Genomic DNA, 20346 nt, shown 5'->3' with positions numbered 1-20346 from the left:
TAAAGGGTAGAATACACTATTACAAATATTTTTTTATACTGCATTGCAAGGATGCAAGCCATTTATTACGCTACAAACATGAGAAATAGACTGAAGAAACGTATTTTTTCTGACAGCATCGTTTGATAAATGTTTCTTCACAAAATCACACTTTTACAATTTTTTTATTATTTTTGTGTCACAATTATTACTCACAGTTGTGCAAACTGCAATACAAAACTTAAAAATATTGATGGCTTGTTGTTCTATTGAAAATCTCTTCACGAAAATATTTGTTGCGGCTACACATTTGCAAAAAATTCCAGACATCTTTGAAACTGCTCCTAAAACGGATGATATTGTATGATATTTCCACGATATTCTGAATGCCGGATAATATAGTGAAGATGTAACAATATTGTTGGACATTTTATGTTAATAGGGGCTAGCCAATCACCATTAACGCTCTCAGGAATCACCTTATCCATTGGATTGTAAACTAGGAGTACCACCGATCGAAAAGCGCCTAAACATACCATACAAATTTTATCTTAATTTTGAATTATAAACGTGCTTACTTGTGATTTTACATATATTAATAATAAAATACGTTTCAGTCTTTTAACTAAACAACCACTGATGTTTAATGTTACTTAAGCATGCATATCAGTGCAAAGAATATCCATACATAGCTGATTATTTTTATAGTTATAATGTAATCGTTAAAATTAATCTTTTTATACCTGCGATAGAGGTGGCAGAAACTGGATTGTAGTATTCTGTTTTTGAAGGCTCAGTTTGGAAAATTGTGGGGTTGTCATCCTGCTTTTTCTGCTCCTCAGTTATTTTATTAAATAGATATTTCTCTAGGATCATAAGCTTTCAAATGCCTAGTTCTAGTTCTGATGAAGTGTCGTATCACTCTAATCCAGGGCATTAAAATATGTTAAGACACACCTGATGCTGCTAAACATGTATTTATTCTATAAATATGCAAATGCCCGTTCAATGATCACCCGGATATCAATGCCAAATTTATCCCCTCTTCGTTAAGCGTGATTGATTGATTACCCGTGGTGAGTGCTTTGTTTCTTAGAGGCGCTCGCCTAGATGAATTTCGGAGACATAGATGTTTTCTAAGAACATGCAAAGGATATCCGAGCATACATTTGATTAAGCTAAGCAGAAATCTGATTTGTATAACAATCCTTTAAGAACACTAATTGTCATTATAGTTTTTGAGTGGGGGTGGGGAATTTTTTATCTTTTTGAGAGAAATGCGGGCTTACCAGTATTGTGAGGTACCTAAACTAAAGTGATTTTAAGAATGAGAGTTTTTTTGCTGGATACATGTATAAGATTTTATTTTAAAAGCTATTTTTAAAAAATATTTGCCAACGATACTGTCAGTGAACAATTTATGTTTCCTTTCCTTTCTATTTCCGTATTTGCCTTTCATGTTTACTTATATCAGCATATTGAGGCATAAAAAAAGGTTTTATTTTGTCTCTACCATTCTTTACAGTTTTTTTTCAATGAGTTTGAATCATCCTGTATATTAACAGCCTGAAGAAATGTAGGTACGACAAACATCTACTAAACATACGTCCGTAAACCTCTGTTTTTATGATGAATTAATGTTTTTTTTTATTGTTTTCAATAATTTATTTTGCCATTTTATGAAAGTGCTAACATTTTTTATCTATCTATTTTATTTTATTTATTTATTTATTTATTGTAATAAACTTCACTCTTTAAGGGTCACACGTCTATTCAGACAAACATTGCCTGCGGCTGGCAATATTTTGGAAGAATTAATTTAAAAGAAACTTTAGATAAATTCATGAAATAATTTATGTTCTCTAGTAAAGGGAAATTTGTGTTTTAGCCTCGTTTTCCCCAACCGATTTAAAAAAATTTAACACAATATTACATCGCAGTCACAAAATCATATACCAAATTTGATATATTTAAGTTACTGCGTTTTTGAGTTATGTATTTGATGCTTCTGAAAGTAAAGATTGACAGATGTTCAACCTTGTATTGAATTAGACATTAAATCTGTCCAGTGAATTTTATCCACTTAGCTTTTTTCGTTTTGTTGTTATCGGATTAAGTTATATTTAGTCAAGTAGACTTCCTCTGAATAAAGTTTGCTACAAATTTGATAGAAATTTACAAATTTGGTGTAAATACCATGTACCAAATTTTATCCATCTGGCTCAAAGCGTTTATCTTTATCATAGACAAACATACGGACATTTCCCAAAAATGTGTTTTTCTAATATAGGGATGTCTAAATCGTGGAGGTTCATGTAGATTTCTGACGATTAAAATACTTTCTCTATACTCTGTATGCAAGAAAGTAACAAAAAAAAAATCATATATTTTGTGTGTAATCATTAGCAATTGTTCCGGTTATCACACATGTGTGTGAGATAGCCACTCACATGTGGTGTGAACGGCCATTAAAGTGTTAATAAGATGACCGAGACCACTCACCTTCCTTTTGTGCCAGCAGATCCCGAGCTCGGATCGAAAACGCAGTAATCGGGAGACTTGACCGTGTACACGAGGTCATCTTTATTGAAGCGAGCGGTGCTGGGCAGAAGCTTTGTCTTCCTGCCCACTGGCACTGGCTTCGCTTCCTCCGCGTCCCGATGTTTCAGTTTCAGCTTCGCACCTACATCCAGGAGGGATGGGAGAGCCTTCCAGCACGTTTTGGCTTCACAGGACCCAGACACTCCGTGGCACTTGCACTGGAGGCGCCAAGACGAACGCACGGCCTGCAAATAAAGAAAAACAGTATTTGAGTATACAGCATAGAAATAATAAAAATTATAAAGGTATTTTTAAAAGGATTATTGTTATATCTTAGGTTCGAGCGTTTAGTGGACCTAAGTTCGGTCGCCAAAATTATAATTGTTTGTTATTTTGTTATCTCACACTGAATAAGAGATTCCATTGCAAATCCAAGAGAATTCTGAATTTTCGCCTCCTTCACTGATTACATTGCAGAAATATAGAGGTTCCGTTCCGAGTATCAGCCGCCATTGCCATATTGGCCTTTCATTCAAACAGTGTCAAGTACGAAATCTAGCATTAAAATTTGTTTTAAGAAGCATGTTATGGTAAATGCATAAAGCAAAAAGTATACTGCTCGCACAGTTGTAGCATTAACAAAGTTTTTATGGTAGTATTCATCATTTTAATACAAAAGTAAATCAGTGTCTTATTTAGCTATTAATCATTTCCGTATTTCCGCAAAATATTCTATGATATCTCCACGATTCTGTGCGATATTCTGAATACTGGGTAATATCGTGAAGATATCGTAACAATGTTATTGCTCATTTTGGGATAGTATGTTTTTTTTTTTTTTTTTTTTTTATCAATTCAAAATAAAGTCTAAATTCAAACAGTGTGTAAATGCTTTTGAGAAAACATTTTTGGTCCTTCACTGCATAGATTTCGCCTTTAAGAATACATTCTTATAGAATTTTTTAATGCCATAGAAGAACATCAAAATGATGAACTAAATTTCTACTTTGGATTTAGTTACATTAAGGCCCCGTTTTTACAGCAACACTGGGACTATTTCGGGATGGACCTTGTAATTTGAACCGCTATCGTATGATGAAGGCTATACCAGAGCTGAACCCCTTCTCTAAACTTCGGCACCACACCAGTGACAGGACATTTGACCTTGATGGATTTAGCGGATTTTGGTGGAATTGGTCTCGAAACTGAAATCCTTCACTCCCGAACTCGAGACCTTACCACCAGGCTACCACGGTCCGTTTCTACTTTGGAATGGCAATTACAAAATAGGTTGGGGAGGGGTATAAAATCGATAATGATTAAATTTACTTATTTCATATTTTTTTGATATTCCTTTTTGCTTATTGGCTCTATTATAGAAAATTGCATTCAGCCAACTGCAAATGTTTTTTTGTTTTTGTTTTTTTGCATAATTTTAAAGGGAATTTCGTGGAATGAATAAGCAGAATTCAACTTTTGATAATCTAATAAGGCCTTGTTTTAGAAAATATAAATAATTTCATTGTTATTAATTAATGAGTATGTATGTAACTGCTTATTTTCTAGTCCAGTAATGTATTTTATTGAGCTAGTGGTACGAAACAAATTTTTAATGCATGGCATTATAACGTTATGCTAAAAGAAATGATAACAACAACGAATCTTATCCTGCTAAATGCTGCTAATATCATGTTATATAACATATAACATCCTTTCAAGCCCCTGGAACTATAACCAACTGGTTATTTAAACAGTGTAATGGGCATAAAGTGGGAAAGACATCGGAAGACGTACTTGTACTATCCATCGCTGTGACTGTCGCCCAAATTGCCCGACGTCTGACATTTATTGACTAAAATTTGGTGGTGGGGTTTTAACATTAATTAAACAAAGCCGAGAGCACTGAGCTAGTAGTTGAGATTCAAATGTGAAATTGCAGTGACTTTGTAAGCAAACTGTGAATGGGAAATTGAAAATCTATGCTATTTTACATAAACAGACATACAGTCTAATTGTTGTAACAAAATTAAGGAAATAATAATAGTAATACTAAAATTATATTGCAAGATCGAGATCGCATGCTGGTTTTTGAGCCAATTTAAGATATTTCGAAACACCATATACTTTAAGAAAAGAAATTCATAAAACATATAAATATTTAATCGTGCTACACTTAAAGCTGTCAGTCAGCCTTGTTTCGAGACGCAAAATCTCTCTAGAACGTCCCTTTGTATTGCGAAATCGATCCTGTGGGAAAATAATCTGAGCTGTCAAATGCGGATAATTAAATCTTAATTTCTCAACGATTCATCCGCACATATCAAGGGAAAAGAAGAAAAAAAGAGAACCGATGTCCTTATTGCAGCCGATACCACTGGGCAGTTGTCAACAGGCCAGATCAAACATACATATGGTGTGTACCACACCTCTAGTGGCGGGATTAATCTTTTGTTGTTTTGCAAGGCGATAAGTGGCGTGCTGATGACAGAGACGCAACGATTAGGAAGGAGAGCGAGGTTCGACACTGCGGTGTGGAAAGATGGCCTGTCGACGCCCTTTTCTGATAAAAGGAAGCGGCTGATTTGGGGGCCAGATTACAGTCCAAACATCGCGCTTGGGAACAATCAGAGCATAAGAGCGTGTTCAAAGCGGAAATGTATCTTTTCGAAAGAAAAAAAAAACTGAGATCCTTCTTACATATTTTTGTACACAATGTATACAAAATAAATGTATGTATACAATGTATACAAACTAAATATATACAATTTATACAAAATCGTTGAAAATTTGACCTCGGGATTTGATGAATCATCACTTTTTAGCTTAATAGCATAAAATACCCCATCATTGTTATCATTTTTTATAGTATTATACAGCAATCAGAATATCGACAACATTGTGGATACATCGTGCAATATTTTGCGCTAATACTATAGGTATCCTTGTCCAAAAAAATATTTTGAGAAATTATTTCGTAATTCAAAAAATCAATTAAGAAAATGATAATCCAAAAACACAACAATCTTAAGCAAAGGTTCCCGATTGTAGTAAACGTACCCCTGGGATATGCGGAAGTAATGCTGGTAACGGCTGGAAACACTGTTTATAAAGACTTTTTTCAAAAGTTAAAAGTTTGTTTACTCCAATTCGAGTGGAAAGTTAAAGCTTTGCAAGCCCAGAAACCTACAGGGCAGCAGCTGAAGAAGTATATCAAGAAGCTGATGTTAAAACACTAAAATATTTAATATCTTTCAGGTGCAAAAAGGTTTTAGAAAGAACGCACTTACTTTCTGCTCATTTTAACAACAAATCTCAGAATAAGCTGAATGCATCGTAAGATTTATTTAAATTCATTCCAAACTAATTTTATAAAACACAACAACTGTAAGGATTTCATTGAAGGTGTTTTCGATTTAAATGACTGTTAAACTTAATAAACAATTGTTGGTTGTCATCATAAGTTGATGCGAGTTTATTTAATGCTACTTTTATTTGTTAGGATATGGAATTAATATTATTAGAAAAATCGAATGATATGTAAAATCAAAGAAAAACGAAATGACTCATTTACAAAATTTTGATTAGGCTTTTTCTCACAAACAGTACTGAAATATGGGTAATGAAGGAGAAAAAGAAAGAGATTTTTGTGATATTTGAGAAGAGAAATGCTAAAATAGAATATTTGGTGGAGTTAAATGTGATGATCGTTGAAGAACCAGCTCGGAAATTTACACACTATATAAAGTACCATATATAGTTACATTTATTGCAATACAATTATACACATGATATAATTGGATGACAATCGAATCACTAAAAAGGTCTTTTTGACTAAACCATTTAGTACCAAAGAAACAGGGAACTAAAACTTAAATGGATTGACTGCCTGGAAAAAGATTTCAAAATTATTAATCCATTACCGCAATTTTTATTTATTTATTTATTTATTTTTTTGAAATTTTTACTCGATTAAATTATATATATGAACAAAAATGTGTGTAGCAATATAATAATATAAAAATTATGTTTCGTTTTTGGAAATATTTGATATTTTTGAAAAAGGATATCGTTATAAAATGATCAACGAAATAATTTCAATTAAAAACAAAAGATTGAGTAACAGATTGTTACTATAACCTCTAAATTACATATTTATGTATGGTATTTCATTGTAATATAAAAACTAAAAATAGAGTGCTTCAAATATGACAATTCTATTCCGTTCAACTTACAGACGAGTTTCAAATTTATTCGCTTGTTTTAAAGAAACGAAACACAGAATACACACTTTCTGCTGCACAGTGATATATATATATATATATATATATATATATATATATATATATATATATATATATATATATATAAAGAGAGAGAGAGAGATTGAAGCTAAACAGACAAGCGTACCAAATATATTTTTGGTCTTGAGTAAGTACATAAAATTCTAAAATCCCCAAATGGGGACTGCGCCAGCTAATAAGTTAACCCTTTAAAGGGCCATTTTTTTCTAGTCATATTATGTAAAAATATTTTTAGGCTTGAAATTAGAATAAGAAAAGTGATTCATTTAGCTTATTAGATAAATTTAATTTGATTAATTAATTAATTTGGTTAATTAATAATTAAGTAACAAATCAAGACACATCATTTTGTGTGAAATAAAGAACTAAAGTATCTAAGTTTCTGTCTTTCTAAAAAAATTTGTCAGAACTTATACCAACTTACATAAATTCATACAAAGATTGATAAATTTGGTGGGAAGCATACTTCTCACGGCTTTAGAAAGGGCTAAGAGGCATATTGAGAAACCTTAGCCAAGAGCAAGACAGCAGGAAATGGAATTCTGGGGAAGGTCAAGGCCCATCTGAGCCTTATTCTTCAAACATAATCAACTAAAAATCTAGCATTATTTGAAGTATAAAATCTTATAGAATGCTACAACACTCACTCTCCATCCTACCCTGCTGTTGTGTCTGTGCAATCTGACGTCGACGTTCGCCCGGAATTTCCGTCTGTCGAAGGGTTCCGAAGAGAAGGCTTTCGCCGCCTTCACGCCGTATCCGATGTTATCGGCACAACCGCCCCATTTGAAATCCGATGGGGGCGGCTCCCTCGATTCTTTACCGCAGCTGCACGTCTTGATGCGCCCCTCGGCACAAGCCCGGCCCACAGCAATCGCCAAACCCGCTGATGCCAAGCTGCTCACGAACGCCTGTTCACTTGTACCTGCAAAAAAAGGGTCGGCGGTGTTAATAGGATAATTTTTATAAGCTGGATAAATTTGATAGTGCTTATTGATTGGATAGCCTGTAAAGAGAATGGTTTTAATATGAGAATTTTTATAAGCTGGATAAATTTGATAGACCTTATTGATTGGATAGCCTGTAAAGAGAATGGTTTTTAACATGAGAATGTTTATAAGCTGGATAAATTTAATCGTGCTTATTGACTGGATAACCTGTGAAGAGAATGGTTTTTGACATGATAATGTATAATGTTTATAAGCTGGATAAATTTTATAGTGCTTATTAATTGGATAGGCTATAAATTACGCCGGGCTGCATAGATAATGCAAAAATCGTTCAAATAAATTGCTTCACAGACTTCATCGGTGGAAGTAAAATTATCAAATTTCTTAACTGAATAATTCTCGGGTGGTAGAAGCTCTCTAAGAAAGAGTTTTTTCCTAGATTTTCATAATATTTTAATTAGCCCTTTTGCACACAGTAAAGTGACTGACACGCGCATCGAATTACTGAATTTTTCAATCTGCAATTAAGCGACAGAATTAAGTATTTAAAAATGCAAAAAACCACTTAGAAAAGTTTTAATAACTCAGATTCTTCTTGGATTACTATAAGAATCAAAATAACACTAAATATCCGAAATAGGATGTGTCGTCTAATTAAGAAGTTAAATAAATTCGCATGTTAAAGGGTAAAAAGTTATAACATTTCCCTCAATAACTTGGGTACATATTATGGCTAAAAAAAGCCATTTTTACGCCAATTTAAAATTAAATAAAATTAGGTTTTTAACATAGCCAATTTCAGTTCCTTTCTTTTTTTCTTTAACTTTAATAAATCCATAAAAATAAATTTATTTTACAACAATATTTTTGAATGCTTCTGTTTCTGCATTTATATATGCATGCTTGTGTGACGATATTAAATGTTTTTTTTTTTTTTTTTTTTGTACCTGTATAAACGTTACAACGAAAAATTCGCACGTTATCGTTGTTATAATTAAGAATGAAATTTCAAAAATAATATAAGATTCGAACATAGGCTTAAAAATCAAGCCGACATTTTATGAGCGAAGCATTTTTTCAATTAGACAAACAAATTGTTCTTTTAAGAAGATAATGCTTTTTGGTTAACAGTTTTGCTGTAAATTGAATTAGCATTCAAAAGTGGCTCAGATTAAACAATCTTAATTATTGTTAATCAAGTCCTTAATTAAATAATCAATTTCCCTTGATTCAACTATTTAAACCAAAGGTATTATTAGCTTGAACTAGGAAAATGGTCAGAAAGCGGTTATAATCACTAACTGTCCTCATAAATTGGGCCCGCGGTGGCCTGGTGGTAAGGTCTCGGCTTCAGAATCGGCGGGTTTCAGGTTCGTGTCCCGATTCCACCGAAGAACCGTTGTGTAAAAGGGTCTGTTACACGTTAAATTCGTCATGACCAAACGTCCTCCCACTGGTGTGGAGAGGGGGGTGCCAGCTCAGGTGTCGTCCTTGTCATCTGACAGAGGTTCAAAATTACGAGGTCCGTTCCAAAATAGCCCTAGTGTTGCTTTAAACGGTACGTTAATATAACTAAACTAAACTAAACCTCATAAATTAAAAGTAGATCAACAACAAATAAAAAAAAAAGAAAAGAAAAAAACAATAAAAAGACATTAAAGAAGCAAGACATCAAACAGATGCAAGAACAAAACTAAAGCTGCCTGGTTTTGTGTTATATCTGAGGATGAAAAAGAAGGGGGAATATAGTGCATAAGATGTTATACTTGGATTCTTATATTGGGTGCTGATTTAAATTTTAGAAGACAAAATGTTTTTGCTTTAATTGTGCTTAAAGAAATAATTAAATTCAATTAGTTGTCCAATTTGGTTAACTGATTTCTTAATCAAACCGATGGCACAAATTTTATGCTTCTTTCCTACTTTGTAATGTATTTCTTGGAATATTAATTGAATTGTTTTGAAGGTAAATAAACCACAAAAAATAAATTATTTCTCTATTCCTGTACATTTTTTCAATGTTTAGGTGGTCTAAATTCAACAACCTCCACATATTTTCTCAATTTTTTTTTTATAACTGATGTAATACTTCTTTGAAATGGTATGAGAGCTTTCAGAAAATTAAATGCTACTCGCGAGTATCATCATAAAAATGTCATCATTCTTGTAAATTATGCATGCGGTGACGCTGAAAGCCGTGAACTATCAACTATATTGACAAATATAAAACATAAATGAAATTGTCCGCAGGCTTCACTGCTGTTGGTCAAACATTGAGAATTTACGTAGTTTGCTCTATGACATCACGAATTAAGAAGTTTTATGAACGAACAGATCACGATCGGTCAATAGAAGTGAAAGCATCTTGCTGTCAAAGACGTCACTTCAAGACGTAAATTAATATGCTGTTTTTTCGTAAATCATCTCGGAATATTCCAGAACGTGTTTCGTAAAATAGTAAATCATTGTATATTTCATTATTTTTTCCGCTTGATTATTCCTCTTAAGTGTTTGTTAAAAAATTAATTCTTATTGTTCATTTGGTGACTATTTGCAGCGATCAAATTTTAACTCAACAAGATTTTTAAAAAAACAACAACAGGATGAGTGCTTTCAATAGAATTTTCTGGCATACTCTCTAATAAAGATATTATCCTGAAGAACGCTTGCATAGTATTAGCGTACAATAGATACGAAATATTAACCTTTGACGTGAATCTAGCATTTTTATTGAATCTATTGTGTCATCCTTGGCGAGTTATTTGGCGATTAATCCCTGGCATCCAGTTAATAATATCCGAATATCGAATTTTTGTTTTAAACACGTTTTTTCCAACCCAATAAATAAAAGTTTGACATGAAACTACACTTGCAGTCACAAATTCTCATGTCAAAAGTAATATATTTAAGTGATAATTCATTGTGTCTTTGAGCTATCGTTTTTACATATTTCTAAAAGTGCAGGATGACATACGGTCAATCCCTCATTGGATTTGGCTCAAAATATGATATATGTCTAGACTGTAGATGTTAATTATATGTATCGAATTTTATCTATATAGCTCTCTTTGTTTTATAGTTATCGTGCTAAATTATATCCGAACAGAGAGGAAGATATAAGCAACATATACCAAATTTCATCCATCCAGCTCAAAGCGTTTTTGAGTTATCTTTATCACAGACAGACAGACAGACAAACAGAAATTTTCCAAAAACATGTTTTTCTAGCTCAGGGAGCTCTAAAAGTGGAGATTCGTCAAAATCTTCAGTTCGAATTTTGTGACGATTTCTCTGCTTTCTCTATGCTACGTAGACGAGAAAGTAAACACGGAAGCACGTTATTTAGGAGTTTTCCTTTGGCTAATTTGGTTCAGAATTTGGTGCAGATTAACATCTTTAGTGATAAAACCACTTACCAAACTTCATTTATATAAATAATTGCATGTTTGAGTTAATGCAATACATGCAAACAGATAGGCAACATACAATCAACAAGGTCATTTTTTAAGCAATAGCTTGAGGTGACCAACACTTTCAGATTCTCCTGAGTTTCTAAATATTTTCCCTGTATTTTCGGGTAATATAACTTTTATTCTTTCATTTGATTTGCAAAGAACAATGAGCAATTGCCATATTAAGGCTCAGATACTCGCAACAAAAACAATGAATTAACAACAACAAAAAATGCTCATTACATAAACTGATACACTAAAGTTTTAAAAATTCAAGATGTCCCATTAGCTTCCTATCAATTTTACACAAATACACCCCCCCCCAGAGGAAAACATTACTGCATTAAATCAATATATTTTAATAAAATTAAAAGATTAATTCGGAATCAACATAAAATATATATTCACAAAAATTAAAATTATTTTATTATATCAATGACACAAAAGGGCAAGAAATCTCACGGGACATAGTTTTGTCTTATTTTATACAAAATACTATTCTAGCCAATTATTCACGACTTGATGATGCAATCCCAAAGTATTCTTCATCATTCACAGTGCATTCACTTTCAACCAATTGCTTAATTTCCCCAATTCCAATAACTCCTTTTATTTGCAAAACGGGCAAGTGTTTTACGCAGACTGGGAGCAGCTTAATTAGTATTTAAATCATGTTTATTTAACTGCTTTTGTCTGTCGGCTACGACCAAAATGTTGAAATTCAAACCAATTGGAGGACTGCTGGATATTTGAATCTGATGCAAAGCATCTAAAAGTGTTTTAAATTTGCGAGAAAGATAAATATTTAAAGACTATTTTTGTGTATTCACACGCAAAGTTTTACATAAAAGTTAATATTCCATTTTAAGGTTACAACTCGATTATAAAGACATATTACTTTGAAGAAGTCCCATTTTTATTGTTTAATCTTATAGAATACAGAGGAAGCTTGGAAACGAATCATTTCTTTTAGAGTTGTTGTGAATAAATCGAATAATAACATATTTATTTTCAAGTAAATTTGAAATTCCAAAACTAGAAGTCTTTATCAAAACATTTCAATAGTATATATTACCACAACTTTATCTTTGGTTACAGTAAAGAAAATTAAATTTTATTTTTAATATAGCAAAACTTGGATAATTCTAAGCAAATAAATCCACAATAAATATTTGATTTACTTCACATTTATTTATTATTTATATTAATATTTAATATAAGCAGTAACTTTTATTTATTGAATTTTGATTAATATTAATATTTTAACCAATATTTATTTATTGAAAAGTTGGAATAGAAAAAAGAAGCTTAAAGACTGTAGAGAACTGAAAATAGCTGAAAAATTTTATTTTAATATTTAATAGTTTTAATAAATGATATATAATTAATAAAAAAATAATAAGTAATTTTAATAAATAAAATAAAAATAATTGTGTTAAAAAATTTGTGTTAATTTGGAAGAAATAGTTTTATTAAATAAATAATTTTAATAAAGTTACCAGCATCATTTGTACAGTAAAATTAAGCTGTGCGATACAAAAATCCAATACAATTAACATGAAATGGGCTGAAATATTTTATTGCCATTTTTTTGTATTGAATATATTATCAAACTTCAAACCCCAAGAGGAAATAAAGAAGAATTATTTACTACTCTAATATTATGTTAATAGAAAATACATGGTGTCATGGAAAAATTTCAATTTACAGAAGAAATTACGAACACGAACATTCGAATTAACCAAATTCTACTATATTAAGAAATTGTAACAAGTCGAAATCAAAAAAAAAAAAAAAAGAAAAAAGAAAGAAAGAAAAAAGAAAAGAAAAAAAGAATTTAACTATTTCAAATAAGAAAATTAAATCTAAAATGTAATGTTCAAATGTAAAAAATTCAGTTAGAACCTTTATTTATCAAAACTTAATGATCTGTTCAAAAATAATTGTGGTATTTTTAATGTAATTTAGAGTATATGTTCAATTTTATTTCATATTCGAAAATGACACTCAACAAAGCATTTATTATTATTATTTTAATCTGCATTTCGTGACTTTCAAAAACCAAAGATAAAAAAACGTTTTCTTAATGAAAACAATTTCTTTAATAACTTCATATCTATATTTTAATTACATTATACAGAAATTATATATTTCATTCATTTATTTAAACTTATATTGTTTGATATACAGTAATAAAGAATTAATTTAAGACAAAATTTTTTAAAAGAAAAGAAAATTAATTGTTATTTGTAAAAACTACTTAAATTTCTTGATTTAATACATAAAGGAGAACTGTTTTACCTCATTTATTTTATACAAAATGTTTGAATTTTTAATTAGTATTTATTAATCAATTCCATTTCGAATTCATTTGATTGAGATTATTTTTTAAAGATCCCATAAATTTCTTTTTGAAGAACCATTAAAAAAATCTTTGGTGAATCTCTTCTGAATATTATCTATTTTTTGAAATTTTACAAAATAAACTAATAGTTTAGATTCTCAAAAAATAAATTGATTTTCTGTGACCTTTTAATATGCCCTTAAATGGATTTATGATTATTTTCAAATATTAACTAAAATAAAAATCATACTTTAATTGAATATTTATATAAACAGATTTAAAAAAAAAGATCTTAGTACGAATACAAAAAAAAGAATAAAATAAAAAAAAGGAAGAAAAAAAAATCGGATAACAGAACATTGTTTAATCTATTTTTGTCTACGTTTTTATCAGAAACTACTTCTTTCATGTTTATGGTAAATTATTGTTTTCTGAACTTTCTATAGTTTACGAAGAATGATTTATTTGAAGTTTCGCGGCTTCCCGAAAATAAATTTTATCAACTTGGATCTAATCAGTACTCTTTGAATTCTGACTCAATAATTTTGAAACACATCTTCTCATACACGTTTACTATAAAGCCGGCGGTTATTCTCAAAGCGTTTCAAAAACAAGGTCAAGTCTTAAACTTCGTTCTGCGCCAGAATTTCTTTTGGAACCTATTGTAGAGCTTGGTTAACTTGAACATTTTTAATTTAAATTTGTTATCCGGTTCCTTGAATTTCCATTTATATAAAAAATAGTGGTTAAAGTTCTATGTATTCAAAGATTTGAATAAAAAAGATTAGATATAAAAAAAATATGTACAGCAAAAACAAATCAAAATATATTAAATGCAAATAACAAGTAGGATTTACTTTTTAATACTTAATAGTTTTAATAAATTCATAATTAATAAGCAAATAAAGTAATTTTAATAAATAAAATTATTATAATTATCGTTTTAATAAATAATCGTAGTAATAAAAATAGTTTTAATAAATAAATAATTTCAACCAATAATATCATTTTGAATATGGCAATTATGCAATAAAACTTTGTAATAAATGTATAAATAGCATCTGATATGTTTAAAATCTCTTAAAATATTAAAAACAGTATGAAGAATACGCTTTTAAAAAAGATTCTTAAAACACTAATGAAAATTATCAGAAAAGGGCATTTTTTTACAATTTTTTAATTTTTAATTCTAATTACTTAAAATAATTTCAAATTATATACAGTATAGTAATATAATATTAATAAAAGAAAATTCGAAGTATAAGAAAAAAAATTCGAATTACCGGCGAATACAAAATTTTAATTTCTTTTATATTCTAGTGGAATTAAGTTTGCAATGCAGGTTTTGAAAATTAGAGAAGAATTCGATTATAATATGAGATTTTAACATCCCATTAAACTGTATTTTATGACAAAAATTACGAAAAAGACAAACAACCACAACTCTTCGCTATCATTCTATCTTCATTATTGTACGATTATGGTATGAGGACACCAGCCAATATTGTCTCCCAACTTGTATTCGACGAATGCAAATTGGGAGACAGTATTCATTTCTTTGAATATATGCTATGCACTTTTTAGAAGTAGACGCGATAGTTCAAAAACTAGATATTTCGTAATAAAATGTGTTAAAAATCTCACATGCTATGAATTTTATATATTTTTAAAAATTAATGAACCTAAAAGTTTTTTTAATTAATGTTAGCTCATACAATCGAATGTCTTTGTTATTTCCGTATATGTGCTCCAATCAACACAAAATTAAGAAAAAAAAAATGAACTTAATAACTGAATTCCTATGTATTTCACTTTTCGAAAGATGCAAATTGTTTTCTGATTTTACAAATCGTCAATTTTCCAGTCAACAATTAAGCAATAAAGACCAGAACTCTTTACACAAATCTTCTTTTATTCTTTTTTTTTTTTTTTTTTTTGATGAAATTGAAAAACAGATGCTATTTTACCCAAAAATACTATCAACTTTGATACTATTTCCAAAAGTGAAAACGTAGACTGTGCAGCAAACATTTTTATTTTAATTCTAATCACATTTAACTTATTGAAACGTGTCGAAATTTTAAAGCGGCAAGATTCGCAAAATGAAAGAAAATTTCGATCCGTTAAGGCCAATATTAGAGTTGTTGAAATTATTTAATAAACATAACCAATATTCTACTTTCTAGGACTGAAAAATAAATTCATCTTGTACATTTTTGAGATCTGCATTACTTTAATGTTATTTTTAACCATTCCTTCACTATGTATAGTGCCGAGCTTTCTTTTTTCCACGGGGCAAGAAAGAGATTTAGCAATATTCAGAATAAAACAACCTTTGGATGAAATTTGTATTTTGAAAAAGAAATATATACTATTTTTGCTACAATAAGCTTTTAAAATAAACAGTTTTTAAATAAAAAAATATGATAATTCACAAAAAGTAAAAATCTGCCAATATATATATACTAAATTACTTTTTTTATTATATCTAAATTATAAGATCCACTAACATATTAAATCAAATAGAGCCTCGAAAATAAAGTAAAACATTATTTATACGATTCTCATTTATATATCGTTTGCATTTATACGTCGTTTCAACTGTCTTAATTACTTCATGCATTTATAAAATGCTTCATTTATACTATGACTTAAAGCTTTAGTCATACTGTGTTTTCGAAATATAAAAAGACGAATTTCCTGAGAATAGATATGACTTTCTTCAAGTATATAAATTAAGATTAGGATTTCAGAATCACGCACAATTGATGAAAGCAAATTACCAGGTACTAATTTAAGCAATGATAAAAAAGATACGAAGAAGTTATTCCGTCTTTCTTTAAAGATGTAATGGACTCAATTTAAAAAAACAAACTAAAACTTGTTTTATTTTCCAATGTCATGTACGTGATTTAATTTAAACAACTCAACTTAACAGTTTCTAGAAAAACGCAAACGATAATTTAAGGAAATTCTTTCCGAACTGTTTTTAAATATTAGTTTTATTAAAAATTCTTTTCTTATAACTGTGAGCGTTATTTTGTCACACAAGTAAATTTGCCTAATTCCACATCAATTTTAAGGATGAAAAGGATCTAATGTTCCAGCATTTTAGTAATTAGAGAAGTTTTATTTATAGTAATTTGTCTAAATGCTGATGCAACAGCCAAAACACAGGCGAGGAAACTTTTAATAAATTTAATTCGATTCATAATGATGTATTTAATATGTACAACAATTAGGAAGCAATGGCAATTAAAAGCCTACATGCATGCACATAAAAGGTATAAAACAAGAAATGTGTGATTATTACTCAAGGTATCCTATAAAGGCATGAGTTTTTAAAGATATTTTTAAAATAAATTTTTAATTTTAAAATTTGATGATTTTTTCGATATTTATAGTAATATACGGCTACTACCTTACAAAACCTTAAAATTATTACTTTTATTTAATAATTATATTCGCATTAGTGTCATTAAATTTGCAAAAATCAAATTTGTTTATTAAAATTTCGATTATATGCCTTTTTATTTATATGCCTATTTGCACCAAGCCTTTGAAAGCTGTATAAACTCTACTTTACGGCAGTTTTAATTAAGTTCTAATGATGAATTTAATTTTCTAAAGGCCCTTCTCTATCAAGTTACGCCACTGATTTAAACTTTTCAAAAGTTATTTACATTACAAATCTGTTTTACACAAGAAGGATGGATTCAAACTTTTCTAAAGAGCATAAGAACTGAGATGCAATGTCTTACCTCCTTGGGTTTCATTCTGCTGGCGTTAGGGTTTCCGCTCTTGCGTTAAGATAAAGTGACGACAATGTTGGTTTAGGCTTTTTCCCTTTGGCAAAAAGTGGCGGAAAACAGATTTATGTGCGACAGCTACACTGATATCTTAAGCGTTAAACGACATTTATGAAGTACTGCTGTCTTTTTCTAGCAATTAAAATGGATGAGTAAGAAGTTGCTTTATGGGGATCTCATATCCTTGAAGTTTTACCAAGAAACAAAGTGTTACTTTCAAAGAACAGATAATGGTTTTAAGTGAAATGCGTTGGGAAAGATTTCGACGCGCTCAATCGCGGGTCTTGTTTTTAACTCGGTTTGTATGACAGAAAGTAAATAAATTAAAGAAAATTTGAGAATGAAGGACAATTGGTTGACAGATGAAACGTTTTCACTTACACGTCACACATGATTGCTAGTGAAATGTAATTTCAGTTGACAGTTCAGTTTCTGTCAAATTTGAGTTTAAGTCATAAAATTTCATTTTTTTAATGAATGTTCTCTTTCCGTTTTCCGATATCTGTTAGCATCAAGTTTTAGATTATGTAATCATTGTTGATTAATTTCAAACATGACCAATTTCGCCAATTAATGGTGGGGATAAAGAATTTAGATGAATGAAATGAAAGCAAAGCTTTCCAAAAATAAATAAATAAAGACTCCAATTTTGATTCGATAAAACTCAAGGCATTTTTATTTTTATTTTTTACAGATGCATTCATTGAAAAATTTTCATAGCTATATTTTAATTTAAAAAAATCATTTTAGTTATTTAAAAAAGGGGAATGGCAGAAATACTTTTTCGAAAAAAAAATTAGAATTTCAGTGCAGAATTGAACTTTTCACAAACCACATTGACCACATATTTACAATAAAAAGAAATAGAAACTGAAATAGGCATATAGAATAAATATTTTAAACGTATTTTAACCGTTTATCAGAAGTTATAGTAAGAATTTTTAAACTAAAACAACATGGCAAAATTTAGGACCGTCTATATCATATACAATAAAATCCCTTCTACAGTATCTGTTTTATATTTTTGTATAGTGGCATTTTAAAATAGATGTAATTAATATAACAATAGTTTCTTATAGTGTATTAAATAAATTTATTTTATCATTCATTTTATATAAGTCAGATCCTAATATTTTTAACCGCAAAAGACAAGTCATATCAGCATATTTCTCTTAAATAAAATTTAAAATATACATCAAAGATAATATGTTTTTCTTAGATAAATTATCTTTTTATGAGAGAAAAATGGACTGGGAAATTGTGGAAATAATCAAAGAAGAACTTGTTGGTTATTTTAGATAGCTATATATTTAAAATTTTCTTATTTTAAACCCATTAGGAAAATAATTTATAGTCTTAGGCCCTCCGAAAAGTTCGCCGTATTTATAATTTAAATGGAAAAAAAAATCTTAATGTTTTTTTAGAGAGTAAATGAATTCTTTACAAACTCTTTTGCCAAATATAACAAACACTTGCCAAATTCTGAGTTGGCATCGAAAATACGCTTTAAATTTTCTCTCGAAATGCTAAAGGTAACTGTAATTTGGCATGATTTTCTCTAAAAGAACTTGAGTTTTAAGTCTCAGAGAGGATATCGTTTTATAGCAAGAAAGATATTAAAAGAAACGACACTTGTGGTAGAAAAATCATTAGTTTTAGTGACACAATCGGATAATATATTGTATTGTTGTTTTTCCTTAAATCATGATGAATATCAAATAAAATTCATGTTCAGGGCATTACAGAATTTAGGTTGTTTATTCACTTTCTTGTATTGGAAGTGCAATGAGAAAGTATTGTTATTGTCGAACAATTATATCTCGAGATATGGCAAATGTCCTCATTTCAGCCCTCAATGAGTTCGAAAAAGAATCATTTTTGGAATTTTGTTCGTCTGTCTGTCTATCAGGATAATAATTAAGAAGCAAACCACCAAGCTGGATAAAATTTGATGCATGACATTTACAACAAAAATGTAAATTTCTGTCAAATTTTAATTAAATCTATTTATGGGAAATCCCTCTGTCCGGATGTCCGTTTCCATGTGAGCACGATATCTCAGAAACATAACAAGCTTATTAAATGAAATTTGGCAAGTTAATTTATCATCATAATTATAGATCTGAATCAAATTTTGGACTAAATCGACCAAAGAATTAAAGGCTTTTGGTCTATCAATTTGGAAATTGGTTTATCGGTCATTAACTAACATTAAAAAAAGCTCTACTAATTGATGTCTGCCAATTTGTCTGTCAGTATGCGATTATGCAAAAGTTTAAATTAATGAAATTTGCATATAGTGTTGTCACCAAAGTTGTACTTTTGGGACAATAGTTGGCCCCAATAGGCAGAAGACCATATTCGCCAAAATCCATATTCTCTTTTCTTCACTATAATGCAATGCATTAAACGCGCCAAAAAGCAGAGTTGCATTCGCGATTTGGCATCCGGTGTTAATATGAAAGGATTGACTAATGAATTTCAATTAAATGCGATCTTTTGTAATGTGAATGGCGATATTCAATTAATGTATGAGAATCCACACATGGGATTTCACTTATTTTGCGAAATAATTTGTAATTTCATCTTGACATTTAGATTTAGATGAGATATTTATCAATTTATTTTAAACAAGATTTAATGAATTATCCTATAATGATCTCTAAATTAGGTGATATAGATAAGAAATTCTCACCTCTGAGGATGTCCTGGCCGAATCTGGGGGCTAAATCTATAGAGGAACAGTTCCACCTATTCCTCTTGAAAGTCTCCTGGCAGACTTCCGATACTTTCCTGGAGGCGGAGACCAGCACGGGCATGAGGGCCAAGTTCCTTTTGCACGCCGCTTTCTGCACAGGCGCAAGCAAACTTTGCTTGTATGCTTTCACACACGTTGAAGGCATTTCCCAGGAAAAAGGGCTCTTGCTCTTGTGAAAACCTCTAGTGAAAGAAAAGACTTCATTAGTGTTT

The 20346-nt window shown here is 30.0% G+C and overlaps 1 protein-coding gene across 2 annotated transcripts in view; it reads right to left on the bottom strand.

The window, feature by feature from the left end:
* The window catches only part of LOC129981709 (protein Wnt-11-like), a 28623-nt gene that overhangs the window by 1448 nt on the left and 6829 nt on the right, over positions 1-20346 (bottom strand). For both annotated transcript variants that reach the window (XM_056092662.1, XM_056092663.1), the window contains exons 2-4: positions 20072-20316; positions 7469-7746; positions 2482-2765 (exon numbers count right to left, since the gene is read on the bottom strand). In XM_056092662.1, coding sequence (XP_055948637.1) covers positions 2482-2765; positions 7469-7746; positions 20072-20316 — 807 coding nt within the window. The remainder of the gene's footprint in view (positions 1-2481; positions 2766-7468; positions 7747-20071; positions 20317-20346) is intronic.

The sequence above is a fragment of the Argiope bruennichi genome, chromosome 8 (assembly GCF_947563725.1).
Source record: "Argiope bruennichi chromosome 8, qqArgBrue1.1, whole genome shotgun sequence".
Taxonomy (NCBI): Eukaryota; Metazoa; Arthropoda; class Arachnida; order Araneae; family Araneidae; genus Argiope; species Argiope bruennichi.
Note: the sequence above shows the minus strand (reverse complement) of the source record. Positions and strands in the feature narration are given on the sequence as shown.